The 12,369-nt window shown below is 36.5% G+C and overlaps 1 protein-coding gene across 1 annotated transcript; it reads right to left on the reverse strand.

Moving 5' to 3' along the window:
- Window positions 1-10,658: 10,658 nt before the first annotated feature.
- On the reverse strand, window positions 10,659-12,158 carry LOC120142724 (E3 ubiquitin-protein ligase RMA1H1-like). The gene is made up of 2 exons (XM_039157237.1): window positions 12,028-12,158; window positions 10,659-11,404 (listed from the first exon to the last, which is right to left on the reverse strand). The coding sequence occupies exon 2, from the start codon at window positions 11,389-11,391 to the stop codon at window positions 10,693-10,695; it is 699 nt and encodes a 232-aa protein (XP_039013168.1). The 5' UTR covers window positions 11,392-11,404; window positions 12,028-12,158; the 3' UTR covers window positions 10,659-10,692.
- Between the last annotated feature and the right edge of the window lie 211 nt (window positions 12,159-12,369).

The raw sequence follows: 12,369 nt of genomic DNA on the forward strand, positions 1-12,369 counted from the left end.
TTCTTGGCTCATGTAGTTGACACCCAAATTTCAGTACCCACACTCAAGGATATTCGAGTAGTGCGAGATTTCCCTAATACGTTCCCAGAAGAGTTACCAGGTTTTCCACCCGAGCATTAATTGGTGTTCGACATTAAAGTAATGCCAGGTTCAGCCCCGGTGTCCATTGCTCCCTATCGCATAACACCGACTAAACTCAAGGAGTTAAAAGCTCAGATTCAGAAGTTACTAGAGAATGGTTTCATTCGACTGAGTATCTCTCCTTGGGGATCGTTGATCCCATTTGTTAAGAAAAAAAATGGATCGATGAGGTTGCGCATCGACTAAAAGTAGTTAAAAAAGTTGACCATCAAGAACTGTTACCCACTCCCCAAGATAGACGACCTCTTTAACCAGTTCAGAGGGGCATATGTCTTCTCAAATATTGATCTGTGATCAGACTACTATCAGTTGAAATTCAAAGATGAGGACGTGACGAAGATGGCTTTCAAAACAAGGTATAGTTATTATGAGTTCTTAATGATGTTGTTTGGACTCACCAACACCTTGACGGCATTCATGGACCTAATGAATCACGTTTTCCACCTATTCTTGGACCATTTCGTGGTGGTGTTTATAGACGACATACTGGTGTACTTCTGATCAGATGACGAGCATGATCAACATCTTCGTATCATACTTGAAACCCTCAGAGACAGACAATTGTATTCCAAGTTCGGGAAGTACGAATTTTGGCTATAAGAGGTAGCATTCTTGGGGCATGTCGTTTCAGCTGACAGCATTAGAGTCAACCCTCAGAAAATTTGGGCTATAGTTGAATGGAAATCCCTTAAGAATGTTTCTGAGGTGAATAATTTTATCGGGTTAATCAGGTATTATCGTCATTTTGTTTAGGGTTTCTTGATGATATCAACCCCCTTAACCAAATTACTTTAGAAGAGAATTCCCTTTGTTTGGGATGAGAGGCGGTAGGAGAAATTCGAGCAGTTAAAGGTCATCTTGACCCAAAGCCTAGTGTTGACCCAACCAGGGTCGGGTAAGGACTTCACAGTTTTCAGCAATGCTTCATTGAATCGACTTGGATGTTTCTTAATGCAAGAGGGTAAAGTTGTAGCTTACGCGTCCCATCAGCTTAAGCCTTATGAGCGTAATTACCCTACTCATGTCCTTGAACAAGCAGTAGTAGTATTCGCTTTGAAGATTTGGCGACACTATCTTTTTGGTGAGAAGCATCATATCCTTCACCGATCACAAGAGCCTCAAGTATCTTCACACTTAGAAGGAGTTGAACCTCAGACAGCGCAGATGGGTTGAGTTGCTTAAGGAATATGACTGTGTGATATATTATCATCCAGGAAAGGTGAATATGGTGGCAGACGCCTTAAGTAGGTAGCTGATGATGGTTTATATAGTGATGATGGTTTGCTACCTGATTTACGAGTCGAGCCAGAGTTGGTAGCTGAAGTCAAGAGGCTACAAAGTTCAGATGATCGGTTGAGATAGAGATGTGCTATACTTCAAGGGTCGGTTGTTTATAATCGCAGACGCTCAGTTGCACAGTAAGATTATCCATGAAGTACACTACAGTCCACTCTCCATACACCCGGGAAGTAACAAGATGTACCAGGAGCTTCGCAGACTATTCTATTGGTCGGGCATGAAAAGGGAAGTATCAGAGTTTGTCACCATATGTCTAGTGTGTCAGCAGGTTAAGGCGGAACACCATGTTCCCTCAAGTTTGCTTCAGCCCATTTGGATACCTCAATGGAAATGAGACAGGGTGACCATGGACTTTTTGACTGGGTTACCAATGACCAGACAGAGACATGGCGTAGTTTGGGTCATAGTAGACCGTCTAACCAAATCAGTTCACTTTCTCCCAATTAGGATGGACTATACCTTAGAGAGGTTAGCTCAATTGTATATCCGTGAGGTAGTGAGGTTGCACGGTGTACCGACTTTTATCATTTCAAACAGGGATCCTCGTTTCTAGGAAACTCTTCATGAGTCCCTAGACACTCGACTACACTTCAGCACCACTTTTCATCCTTAGACAGATGGCCAGTTAGAACGAGTTATATAGATTCTCGAGGACATGCTCAGGTATACTATCATCGATCTAGAGGGTAGCTGGGAGGACCACTTTCCATTAGTGGAGTTTGCCTACAACAACAATTTTTAATCGAGCATTTAGATGGCTCCGTACGAGGCCTTGCATGGTCGGAAGTGTAGGACTCCGTTTTGTTGGACTGTGCTCAGTGAGGGTAAGATTGTAGGCCTAGACTTAATTAAAGAGACCGAAGAGAAGGTTCAATTTGAGTGTAAGGACATCGAGTTTTTAGTTGGGGACAAAGTATTCCTCAAGGTTTCCCCTAGAAAGGAGGTGCTCTACTTCGGGCACAAGGGCAAGTTGACTCCTCGTTTCATAGGACCTTACGAGGTGCTTGAGAAAATTGGACCAGTAGCTTACAGGCTAGCTTTACCACCAGATTTGAAGCGCATTCACAATGTGTTCCATTGTGTTCCATGTATCTATGCTCAGAAGATACCGCTCTGACCTTTCGCACATCATACCCTTAGAGCAGATTGAGGTCAGCTCGGATATGACCTATTCAGAAGAACCAGTCATAATCTTGGCGAGCGAAGTTAAGGAGTTAAGGAACAAGAGGATTCCTTTGGTCTAAGTGCTATGGAGGAACCATGGCATTGAAGAAGCGATATGGGAAATAGAGGAGGACATGAAGCTTCAATATCCTCGCATCTTCTACCCAGGTAAATTTTGAGGACGGAATTTTATTTAGGAGGGAAGAGTTGTAACGCCCTAAATCTCGGGTTAGAAGTATTGGGCTAACCCGAGATATGCCTTGGTTTAATTCCTTAGCTTGTAGGAAGCCTTGACCCAAATTGAAGAGGAATTGGGCTTGACTTGAGCCTAATAGTGAAATAAAAAGGGTGTTTTTAATCTACAATCAGAATTGGAGGGACCAAATATACAATGTTACCCTTGTTCAAAATCAAGGCTAAAATCTTTATTTGCTTGGTAATATCACGTCTGAGACACCCTTTTTTTCTTAACTATCATTTGTCTCTTATTCCTCTTCAAATCTTCATCTTCATAGCTCTTTCTTCCTCTCAAAGAATCAAGTAAAGGTAGAAACCTGGTAGTCTTGCAACCCTAGTTTAGCAACATAAAGGTAAGAATCATGATCCCAAGCTTTGTATCAAGCTCTCAAGACACCCATTTCACCATAGTTGTAAAAATAGGTTTTAGAAGGGTTTAAGAAACTAGATGGTTCCAACCCATTTCTCGGATATTTCTAGCCTAATGAAGTGTTTTAAAACCCTCCTTAATCCTTAACAATAGTTAGTAACCCTTGTGTTTGGTTTTGTTTAGTGTAAGAGGTTGGCGAAGGCTCCAAAGCTAAGGGGAAGGAAAAACATACATTGGGCTGAGCCTTTGACGTTTCCAGCAGTATAACATCAAAGGTAACTCACTCTTGACTCAACTATACCATATGTAAGTCATTTATATAAAATGTAGTAGGTTGCATAAGCTTGAAGCATTCCCATTGTAGATTTCATGTTTTAGAGTTATAAACATGTCTAAGGCCCTATTTATGCTTATTTGTATCTTCATAAAACATTAATATTTTTGGGGGACCTTACTAAGGTCTTTGGGATAGTAGAATAGGAGCTTTTGCACCTATTTTATTCTCTCTACAGGTTGAGTTTCGATACTAGAGGGATAGTATCGAAACTTTTTCTTCTTCTCGAGAAAACTCATGAGTTTCTGGGCAAGAGTATCGATACTATTTCAAGAGTATCGATACTTTGGGTTTCAAAAACTCCTAGAAAGTTTCAAAATAGTTTATAACTAGGTAGAACAAAATGTTTAAAAGTATCGATACTTATATAAAGTATCGAAACTTTTGCAGGAGTGTTAATACTCTTGGGCTAGTATTGATACTTTCAATTTATTTTAGACAAAAGGCCAATTTTTAAGGGAATTAGACTCAAGGTACCCCAACACTTCAGTATATCATCAAATAAGACTTCAAGCGAGAACAATAATTAATATTATAACAGTAGAAACATAAATGGATAGGTTTACATAAAACTAGCCTTGGTTGACGTTCGGGACACAATAAGGACACCCGAGTTCCTTTTAGCAGAAATACAACAATCAGTGGATCCAAGTAAGTTCCACGACACTACAACAACTGATTAGCATAGATGGCCCAACACTCGATGGAGTAAGTCAGTGGGTGTACGTTCTGATGCAGAATTTTGGATTTCACCCATGAGTACCCCATGGTGCTTCGGCAGTGTTAGAGGGGTGCATGAGCCGTACCATGATGCCAACCACAAATTAGCAATCCATTAGTTGTACACTTATATATGTGACATTTGTCACTTCATCTAGTGAATGCATATAGTATAATACATTTTTCAGTGAGGCACTGAGCTCGTAAGCTCAGCGTTCGGAATATGTTTCTATGCGTAGGTTCTTAGGGAGCAGGTCGTGGGGAGCTATCGTCATCAGATATTCCAGTGCAGCAGATCAGATTCCCAGAGACCTTTCAGAGTATGTCTTGAGTCATCTTTAGAGGGCATGTATTGTTATGGACCTTGTTATGAATTCAATCGTAACTCTTATGAAACTCGATATTTTGTAATATTTTGCGGATTTATTTTGGGTGCTCCCCATTATTTGTAGACCTAGTTTATTATTATGTTTTTATATTACATTATGAATGTTTAAATTTCATAGATTTACAAGCAGTTTGAAAAGAAAATTTTGGGTCACTATTTCGGTAGTCTTGTGTAACATTATAATCTATGGATTTTCGGGTCTAATTGTATTAGGGTGTTACATTTAGAAGATGAACTCTATGGCATTTAGGATGGTACTAGAACATACCATGCTCAACTGTTGTATCAAGAAGTTTGGGCAAAACGATCATGGACATAACAAAGAGATTGGGGGACAAAAGATCCCCATTTCTCACCCCCTTAGCACTCTTAAAAAACCAACCAATCCACCATTACAAGAAACATAAAAAGATGTCATGGAGACACACTCCTTGACCCAATCAATCATCACTTTATGGGTCTCAAGGGCCTCAAGAACAACAATTAAAAAACCCCAGTCAACTAAGACAAATGTCTTATGCAGATCAAGCTTCAAAGCACACCGAGGGGAAAGGGAAACACGATTATACCTTTTCAACAACTCCTGCGCCATTAGTGTATTGTCTATGATGCTCCTACTAGGGATAAAGTCGCTTTGACTTCTTGAAATAACCTCAAGTAAGAAACGCTAAATCCTTGCAACCATAACCAGAGTAATACACTTATACACAACGTTACAACATGAAATAGGCCTGAATTCCCACATGTGACTAGGGTTGATCTTCTTAGGGACCAACACAAGAGTGGTTACGTTAAAATAAGGAAACAATTGGGCTTTCTCAAAGAAAAACAAGATGACTTGAACCAAGTCCTCCCCAACAATGTCCCAAGCCACTTTTTTTTTAAAAAAAAAAGAGGTGTATCCATCAGGCCCATGAGCCTTATCAAAATCCTGGGAAAACATAACAGCTTGAATTTCTTCTCTATACACCCTAATTTGCATACACTCTTTCACAGATTCTGAAAAATTAACTCCCAAAATTCTTCTAAGGAGGCCAGCATCAACACCAATAACAGAACAATCCATTTTCCCCAACATATTACTAAAGAAAGAAACTGCTTCATCAACAATATGAGCTTGAGATTTCAAAACATGACCCTGATCGTTCACTAAATATCAGATTGCTTGCTTATTTTGATTCACAACCACCATAAAATCGAAAAATCGGGTTTTTTGATCACCCTCCTGCACCCGATGAGCACGAGCCTTCTGTTTCAAGAAGTTCTCTTCCACGTCAACAACTTTTTGTACTCATCATACACAACTCTCTCGTGGGCTTGCAAATCCTTATCCAAAGGAGAAGAGAGAACTTCCAATTGAATTTTTTCCAACTCATCCTTCTTCCTTTTAACCTGTAGAGAAATTTGCCCATATCTACTCATATTCAACTTTCCCAACTCAGGCTTAAGCCTTTTAAGCTTAATAAACAACCTCCTCATAGGATTATCAACATGAACAGGCAAACTCCAACTATCACCAACAATTCTAAGAAAATATGAATCCCTAGTCCAGAAATTAAAAAAACAAAATGGCTTAGGAAGGGACTCCTGCCTCTTATTCATCCACACCATCCCTGGACAATGATTTTATAAACCAGGCGCAAGAAATTCAACCTGAGTATAAGGAAAAGCCACCATCCAAGAGACTGAAACCAACACCCTATCTAACTTCCTTACAAGAAAAACATTCTCATGCGGATTAGACCAGGTTAAAACAGGCCCCCTAAAGGCATGGTCTAACAACCCCACCAAATTAATACAAACATTAAAACCTAAATATCACGCAATAAAGAGTTACCAATAGTCGTAAAACTTTCCTCTTGAGAAGTAACAATATTAAAATCACCAGTTGCCATCCAAGGAGAATCCCCAACAATTTGTTTAATGCCCTCTAAATGTTGCCAAAGCCTCGTCCTATCAACCCCAAGATTAAACCTATACACAACAGAAACATAAAAACTAAGCACCTCACCACGAACCAAACATGTAACACACTGGTTCGAGATAACAACTTCCACTACATCAACCGTCCTCTTACAAAGAAACCAAATCTTTCCAAGGTCCGAACAAGCATAGTTGTGAAACTCTTTCCAATCTACAAAATACTTATCCCAAATAGATTGTATATTACACCCCTTTACCCTAGTCTCTAACAAACACACCATATCAATATCAAGGTAACAAATTCTTTCTAGCACCCCCTTATTCTTTAGGAGGCTGTTAAACCCCCTAATATTCGAAAAAAGAGCTTCATGATATAATAGAGGAAGAAGACTCACCCTGCTTCTTCCCTTTACGAGTATTCTTCTTAAGCCTTGCATCAAAATAAATACTCCTTTTGCAGCCTCTCGACTCTGTCGAGCATCAATAGGAGAAGGACTAGGCTGGTCCATACTTCGTTTCCCCTTATCAATAACAGTAGGCTCAACCATATCAACATAACCCGACTGATCCGAGCTCAACTCTGATATTTGACCAGTCGGGACCTCCTCTTGAATAGCCTGACTCACAACAACCACCATAGGAATTTGGCCCACCTCCGAGACCAGCTCCTGCACAGGACAATCTACAACAACATCCCCCACCTGCTCCACCATCCCACTCGTAGAACCCAACCCAACACCAACAGTCTCAGGAACCCCTCCAATCGGAACCCAAACTGGTTGGCCTGGCTTCAAGTGCTTACAAGCCTTCTAACCCTGACCAAAAATCAATTTGGCCCTCTCCTAGTTTTTGAATTAATGTGACCCTTCAACTCGAAAAAAACCCTTGATCCTAACTTCCGTTAATTTCTATTGGGTAAATTATATCATTAATCACTTAACTATTTTATTCTCTTTTATTTTGGTCACTAAACTCTAAAAGTTATAAATTTTAGAAACTTTAGGGACTAAGACTGTAGTTAACCCATTTTTATTTTAAACACAAAACCAACCTCCCTTCTGTGTTACTGAGAGAAAAACTAAAGCTCAAAAATTTATTTACATGTCTGAAATTAACAGCTTAACAATCGATCCCAGAAGTCGATGAGAAAATTTCCGGCAATGGAAAGCTTTCGTGGCATTTCGGTTGCCAATTTTGTAGTTCAAGTTCTGTTAGCTTCAGCAGCTTTGGTTTAAGCTCAAGGATCTACTACTGGTCGTCCTCTTTGGCAGACTTTAAGTGGTGTGTTTCTCTATTTAGGGTTCTTTTGTTTTCTAAATCAATTACATGAGGTGATTCTTTCTAATTTTCTTGTTTGGTTGCTGTGAAAGATGAGGAAATGTTGGGAAAACAACATGTTGAGCCAGATGCATTTTCGATTTTCCTTTGTATTTCTTAACTGTCATTTTTTTTAGTATTTAGAAGTGGAGGAAATGATGGGAAAATTGCTAACGCTAAGCTTATTTTGAGTTGCTTGAGCCTTTATCAGATTCGTTGCGGTATGCATGAAGTTTAGCTAGTTTGAGATTGGGGTTTGTTCTTATTAAAGTAAATTAATTTGTGAGCTTTAGCCGGTGTTTGTTTTCACTATGCAAGTTCTTCAAACCACTTATGTCTGCGTCGCGCAGACCACACGCAGACATTAGCCTTCGCAGACTGTTTGTTTTTTAGAAGACAGAAGCTCTTCAAACGTCTGCGCGAGCTCTTCTTGGTGCAGACTTGGTTTTATGTCTTCAAAGGTCTTCAAACCTCTTCAAAAACAATTATAAAATATAGTTATTTATTAAAATAATTTTAAATAATTTAATAAGGTTATTTATTTTAAAATAATTTATTTTAAAATAATTTATTATAAAACAATTTATTTTAAAACAATTTATTATAAAATAATTTATTTTAAAATAATTTATTATAAAATAATTTATTTTAAAATAATTTATTATAAAATAATTTATTATAAAATAATTTATTTTAAAATAAATTATTATAAAATATGGATTGATTTATTTTAAAATAATTTATTTTAAAATAATTTATTTTAAATAATTTATTAGTATGGATTGATTTATTTTAAAATATGAATTGATTTATTTTAAATAATTTATTAGTATAGATTTATTTATTTTAAAATATGGATTGATTTATTTTAAATAATTTATTAGTATAGATTGATTTATTTTAAAATATGGATTGATTTATTTTAAATAATTTATTAGTATGGATTGATTTATTTTAAATAATTTATTAGTATGGATTGATTTATTTTAAAATATGTATAGATTTATTTTAAATAATTTATTATTGTAGTTGTATGAATTATTTAAATTTCAGTATTGTAAAACTAAAATTATTTAAATCTCAGTATTGCAAAACTCTTTTAAGTTTAAAAAATCAGTTTATTTATATTTCAGTTCATTTTAGCAGTCTGCAGACGTTAAAAAACAAACAGTCTTCTTCTTGCAAACTGCAGAGTTTTGGTCCACCTCTTCTGCTATAGATGCCTGCAGATATGGTCCGCAGACTGCAGATCTTTTACCTCTGCAAAAACAAACACCACCTTAGTTTCTCTCTCGAGTCACAGAGAAGGGGACGAGTTTTGTGTTTAAAATAAAATGGGTTAACTACAGCCTTAGTCTCAAAGTCTTTACAGTTTCCAAAATTGACAATATAATTTATATGATACTGAAAAAATGATATGATATAAACATCAAATAGATGAATAACCCTATAAAACATTATCACATAGGTCGGTAGAAAGCCTTTTTCAAACAAATAAGATATGATACCTTAGCAGATAAGCATCTAATAATGCCTAACGACAACATTTTGTATGTTAGTTCAGCTGTATGATGTGAAAGCTCACCTTTCACAAGTTGGTCATATGTAATGTTTTACGGATGGAATAGGTGATCAAATTAGTTAGATTATTGATTTTAAGTTCATTCATTCGTTTAATATAATGGTAAATTTCAAAATAAATAAAAAATCATAATTCTTTTAAGGTAAAAGAGTAATTTTTACTACGGTAATAGATCTAATTTATCACTTTCGTTTTTATCGTATTTTTACATCAATTTAACATTCGAAGTTGCTCAACTTTAAACCCTAAATAATAAACCCCATATCTTAAATCACAATCTCATTACCTCTAAATCTTAAACCTTAAATATTAACTTATAATTTAGGGTTTTAAGTTAGGGGAGTGTATATAACGATATAATTAAATAACTTTAAAAGCCAAATTAATGTGAAGATACGATAAGAGCAAAAATAATAAATTAAATCTACTACAATGACAAAGATAACCCTTAAATCTTTCTTTTAAAAATTGATTTTTTTCATTAGTCCAATATCTTAATCCGAATTTTTAGTTGTTTTTATTTTATTTTATTATGTGATGATTAATTGTTTATTTTAGGTTAAAATATACAAATGGTCTATCGACTATAAAAAAATTACTTTGTTGAGTTCCTAACTATCAAAACTTACAAATTAGTCATCGACAATAGGATATTGCTTTTTATTGAATCTCTCAACTGTTACAAGTTATAAAATGATCATCCGACTATTCACTGTATTCCAAAATCATCCTTTTATGTTAAAAAATTAATGAAAGACTGAGTTAGATGTTAATCTATTATGTGAGATATGATGGTCATTCCAGATTATGTGACTAGATTTTATCATATATTAAACAACAGATTAACATTCAACCCAGATCGTCGTCAATTTTTTAATGAAATAGAGCGAATTTGAAACATAATGAATAGTCAAGTGAACATTTTGTAAATTTTAATAGTCGAGAAACTGAAAAAACAACATACTATAATTGACAAACCATTTTATAATTTTTGATAATCAGGAGACTCAACAAAACAACATTCTATAATCGAGAATCATTCGTACGCTGATAACTTCGAAACGTAATTTGAGAAACACGAAATATAATTACTCATAACTTGCAATTCACATCTCTTTACATATTAGTGCATATATATACTCGGGTCTTTCTAAACAGTGTCTGAAATACTCGGGTCTTTCTATACAGTGTCTGAAATGGGAAATGGAGAAGGAAGTTCAGAACAAAAGTAGACATAGGAATAAGCAGCAGAAGAGGAAAACACTTAGCCTTCCCAGTGATTTATCTGCTTGCATTACGTGCCGTCTGATCCTATGGCTAGTGATCCCAGCTAGATTGTACGAGCTCGGATACGTATAAAAGTTCCTATCTGAGTCCCCAAATACTCTAGTGTATACCATTTCGCCGAACATTCGGATCACTGGATCCGGTACATTTATCGACATGCCACCGGTACTTAGCACCGCCGAAGCTGGATAGCCATCCTGTCCGGGGTAGTACACTTGTGGTTGATATGAATATCCATGATGATGAAACTGCATACTGTTGGTAGAATTCGGCAATCGTTGTATCGTGCCAATGTCCCAGTTAGGACCGAGAGGCCGCTTCGGTATGTTCATACCGAATCGGGAAGTCTCGGTCTTAGATTCCTTAGTTGTTACGCCCCGGCCGTAGAGCGGAATCAATGTGGCATCCGATACTTCAGCCTTGCATACAGGACATTGGTGCTGTTTCCAGCCTTGGTCCTCAAAATGAAGCCATTTGTAGATGCAGGGCCAGCAATAGAGGTGGCCACAAAGCGTGACCACCGGATCCTGAACCGAGTCGAGGCAGATGTTGCAGTCGAAGGCTGTCGTCGGATTATCATCAGTAACAGGCGAATCGTTCCACTTCTCCGAGCACTGCTCCATGGCCATTTGCTGCCAAAATCTGTCAAATTTGATGAGGAATTAGTACAAATGTCCCATAGCTTCATCTTTAGGAAACCGTGTTATATAGATATAACTCGTGGTTCGTAAGAACTGGTGAACTCAACCACAGAAGCTGCCATCAAACACTTTAATCAGCTCCACCACCATTCTCCTCTAATCACATCGATAAAACTCATCTTCCGATGGTGGGGTTACCTCAAGAACAAACTCTCTTTTTTGTTAATTTATTTTCAAGAACATAAAAAACCAAACATCAATTTCTTCTTCAACAACAAAAAACACCACATTAAACCCTGTCATGTCAATTTGACAGACAACAACCCAGACGCAGCTTTATGAACATCGAACCAGGTGAGAATTTCAAGGAAACAAAAAACAAAAGTTCTCTTGTTTCAAGGAAGATTGAAAATTCAATTCTAGAAAAGGTCTTAATGATTAGAAAATCAAGCATCTTCTTCATAACTTATGTAAAGTTCAAAGAAAAAACAGGGGAATCTTTGAAGCAGAGATCCATGGGATGTAAAGATGATCAATCCAAACTTCAAAACAGAATCAAACCCCAAAAAAAAAAAGATAAGGGGAAATACAGTAATTATACGTAGAAATGTTTGGATAACATACCAGTTAGCTGATAATTCTCCTCTATGTGAACTTTAAAACAAAACAGAGGAAGCTTTTATTTTTGTTTGTAATGGAGAATCTGATGTTCTTCTTCGAAAGAAACAATGTATAATAATTTAAGAGAGAGAGATTCCTTAAGGGGACAAAAGAAGCAATCTGGTTCTGCTTTTATATATAGAAAGAGAGGACAGATAATGGTGAAACTAATAGAATAATAGTAAATAAGTTGTGAAATATAATGAGACCAAGAAGATAAACATCAGTTGAAAATTATATCCATAATTTGAGATTAATTAGTCAATGATTAGATAATAATTATTTTTATTTTATTATACAAAATAT

Source organism: Hibiscus syriacus, unplaced genomic scaffold, assembly GCF_006381635.1.
Source record: "Hibiscus syriacus cultivar Baekdansim isolate YM2019G1 unplaced genomic scaffold, ASM638163v2 tig00110831_pilon, whole genome shotgun sequence".
NCBI classification, from domain to species: Eukaryota; Viridiplantae; Streptophyta; class Magnoliopsida; order Malvales; family Malvaceae; genus Hibiscus; species Hibiscus syriacus.